The sequence below is a fragment of the Anoplophora glabripennis genome, unplaced genomic scaffold, assembly GCF_000390285.2.
Source record: "Anoplophora glabripennis isolate ALB-LARVAE unplaced genomic scaffold, Agla_2.0 scaffold41, whole genome shotgun sequence".
NCBI lineage: Eukaryota > Metazoa > Arthropoda > Insecta > Coleoptera > Cerambycidae > Anoplophora > Anoplophora glabripennis.
Window position 1 is genome coordinate 1644305 of NW_019416901.1, and position 3206 is coordinate 1647510.

Here is a 3206-nt window from a genome sequence, read left to right on the forward strand (position 1 = left end):
AAAAAAAGAGCATCGGGTTGAATTAATTACCTGACCAATAATATAAAATTATAGTATGAACTGAACTAGTTTAAATTATTAGATTAGGAATAAAAATATAAAAATTCTATATTAGAAAATGAATAAGAATAATCTTTTCATTTTAGTATCAATTCTAATAAATAATAAAACGCAATATTACACAACACTTTTAATTTAAATTTTTAACTTAACTTTTTCCTTTTTCTCTGTTTGGTCACTATAATTTACTTTATCGTAAAAGTAATTAGAAAAGTAATTAGAATAGTAATTGCTAAATCCATTTTCCATGTAACTGTAATTAAATTAATATAATTCCATTTTTAAATAATATACTTTGTAATTGTAATTAGTTCCTTTTTTAAAAAAAGTAATTTGTAATTGTAACTATTTTTAAATTACAAGTAATTACCCAGCTCTGCTTTCAAAGTGGCTTAATTGCATACAGGGTGCTAGAAATTTAATGCCGAGTTTAGTTAACTTCAAACTTTCATAAGTCGGCTTTTTTACCGTTACCTGATATAAAATTGTGTGTCAGAATATAGAAAAACATACAGTTCCATTTAAAAAAAGCCGACTTATGAAGGTTTGAAGTTAACTAAACTAAACTGTATACAATTAAGCCATTTTGAAAGTATGGATGAGAAGCTTAGGGGTCTAGCTATCCCCCCTATAAATATTGATGCTTTATCTTTCTTACTATAAAATACACATTTTTTTTTGAAAAAAAATTAAATATCTAGAAAACGGTTAATTTTAGGAATAGGGAAACTTCATAAAAGTCCACCGAAAATAAATCGTAGAATCCAAAATTGCAATAATATATATATATGGTGTTCCATTTAAAATAAGCAAGTTGATGGCGACTTCCGGTATAACCGGAAGTGATACGTGGACGCCATTATTTTAGTTGAGAAGGGCATGCCCGAAAACAAGGTATCCCAAATTTTCAAAATTCAAATTGAAGTAGTTTCTGAAATAATTCTAATGGGCCGTATTTACCCTGTATTTATTTTCAGTTTTAAGGGCGTCACCCGACTTTTCGTTCCACTCTGCCCGACCGTTTTCCGATTAATTGTTGTTGCTAAAATACCGTTTAGTATGCTCAGCATAGGCGTAAATATAATTGTAAAGCGTTTTTTTGCAATTAACAATTACCTTTACCGGTTCTACGGTTACCGGCTAATTGTACCTTTTTATTGGTCAGCATGTGCATAATTAACGATACCTTGAAGGGCATACGTGGAGAAATCATACGGTTTTTTTGCAGCGAGCTGACGGCCTATTACTAAAATTGCATAAGGTCACAATCGGTCTATAATTTTCAATAAATATAGCAAAACCTAGATTGGTTTCATAATTTTGCAAATCGAAGAGATAACTTTAAAATAACTGACAAAAGCAGAGGAAATAGAATTGCACAATCTTTTAATGGAAACAGCAGGTATCCTATCGGAGAAGTTAATCTTATTTTAACTATTTTCAGGGCTTTTAATCCAACTTTCATAATGGTAGGAATACAAATCCCTCATACAGTTTTCTACACAGTATAAAACAGTGGAAATAAAGTTTAGCACTAGTCTGAAGGACTGGAATTAACATAGGGAAAGTGAGCTGAGTACGGTCCTGTTAAGAGCCGCGCTTTCTTAACTCTAGATCATTTCGGCAACAAACAGGGTCTTGACTGTGTTACATGTGGACAGTGGTTCTCAAAATGTACATATGAATGAAGGGATAAAAATAATATTTCGCAAAAACATTTGTAGATCATACAAATGTCGTTGTTCTTAGTACAAACGAAAAAATATCTTTGAATCTATATCCTATTTATATTTTTATGAATATTTGGGTAAAAACAACTTTTCAAGAGGAAGAGTTGATCATTTAGGATAATTAAAGACCCTTCGCCCTTTTTCGTTTATTAAATAAAATTATTTTGCAAACATTTTAGTTATTTATGTTTTATTTCCTATTTTTAGTCTTAGAAGGTAATATTATTATATTCCAAGACTGACAACATCTTTAACGGGTAAAATTTTAAATTCCAGGACTAAATGGAAGCGACAGAACCAGCTGCGCCTCGAGCAGCTTCGCCACCAAGCTTCAGTAGAAAAGGAACTCCTGAACGGCGGTGCTCTTCGAAAAGGTGCTGGGGAGCCCTCCCCCTGCTGCCCCCCGTCCAGCATGGCGCGGTATGGAGCGCAGTCGCCCTGTAGCTTCCTCAGTACCGCCGCAGCTGCGATTTTTCACAATGTCACCTATGTCCACGGATGCCAGTTATGAGAACAATTTTGGAATTACAAAAATTAGCACTAATTGCGCGTCTAGAAATTTTATATCAGGGGTGGTCCAAAACAGACGAAAATTATCGTAAATTTTACTTTTCTAATCTAGTCAAGAAAATGCCATGCAATCACGAATGTATAACTGTAGTTAGTAGATTAAATTGTTGAATTATTTTTTGTTAGTTCGTCGAGGTGTTATTTTAACTTATTGTATTAGAAATATTTTTATCAATAAAGAGTATTTATGAAAAGATATGTTTTTATTTATCTATTTTTGTTTGTCTTAATTTTTGGAATTTTTATAATCTTTGATGAAAAACAGTAACAACATACGTTTTATTTCAAATCTACATATAGCAACGAAGGAAACAATAATGGAGTATTATAATAATTATAATATTCCAGTCAAATAAGAGTTTGAAAGAAAAAAGATTATAAGTAGACGTTTTATTACAGTATAGTTCAATTAAATAAGCCTTTAAATCGAAATTTTGGTCAACTTGCCTGAATTTTTGATATGAGTTAGTTTGAGGTATATTATAACAATAAGTGACAGTAATTTTTTGTTCAACCCCCGGCCAAGGGTGAAAAAAGATAAAACAAAGGGGTTTTTCAAGATANGATGAAGCGTGCCGGGAACGAAAATCCGTTGGCGTGTCTGCGTAAAAGGCAACAAGATATAGAAAATATTGAAAAAACATAATAAAACATAACATCTAATATTTTTTACAAAAAATCATAAGCAGAAAAATGAATGAATTTTGTAATTTTTTTTTTCAATCTACTCTAAAAAATGTCCTTTCTTTTCAGAGAAATAGATATATTTTTTAATTTTTAATAAGAAAGTTATAACAATTTCAAAATTGTTGTTCACCCCCTAAATATAGATTTTAACGAAAACCC

The 3206-nt window shown here is 31.0% G+C and overlaps 1 protein-coding gene across 1 annotated transcript in view; it reads left to right on the forward strand.

Annotated features, from left to right (window-relative positions):
- The window catches only part of LOC108917180 (homeobox protein engrailed-2-A), a 9781-nt gene extending 7480 nt beyond the window's left edge, over positions 1–2301 (forward strand). The window contains exon 5 of the mRNA XM_023455666.1: positions 2067–2301. Coding sequence (XP_023311434.1) covers positions 2067–2301 — 235 coding nt within the window. The remainder of the gene's footprint in view (positions 1–2066) is intronic.
- Positions 2302–3206: the final 905 nt, after the last annotated feature.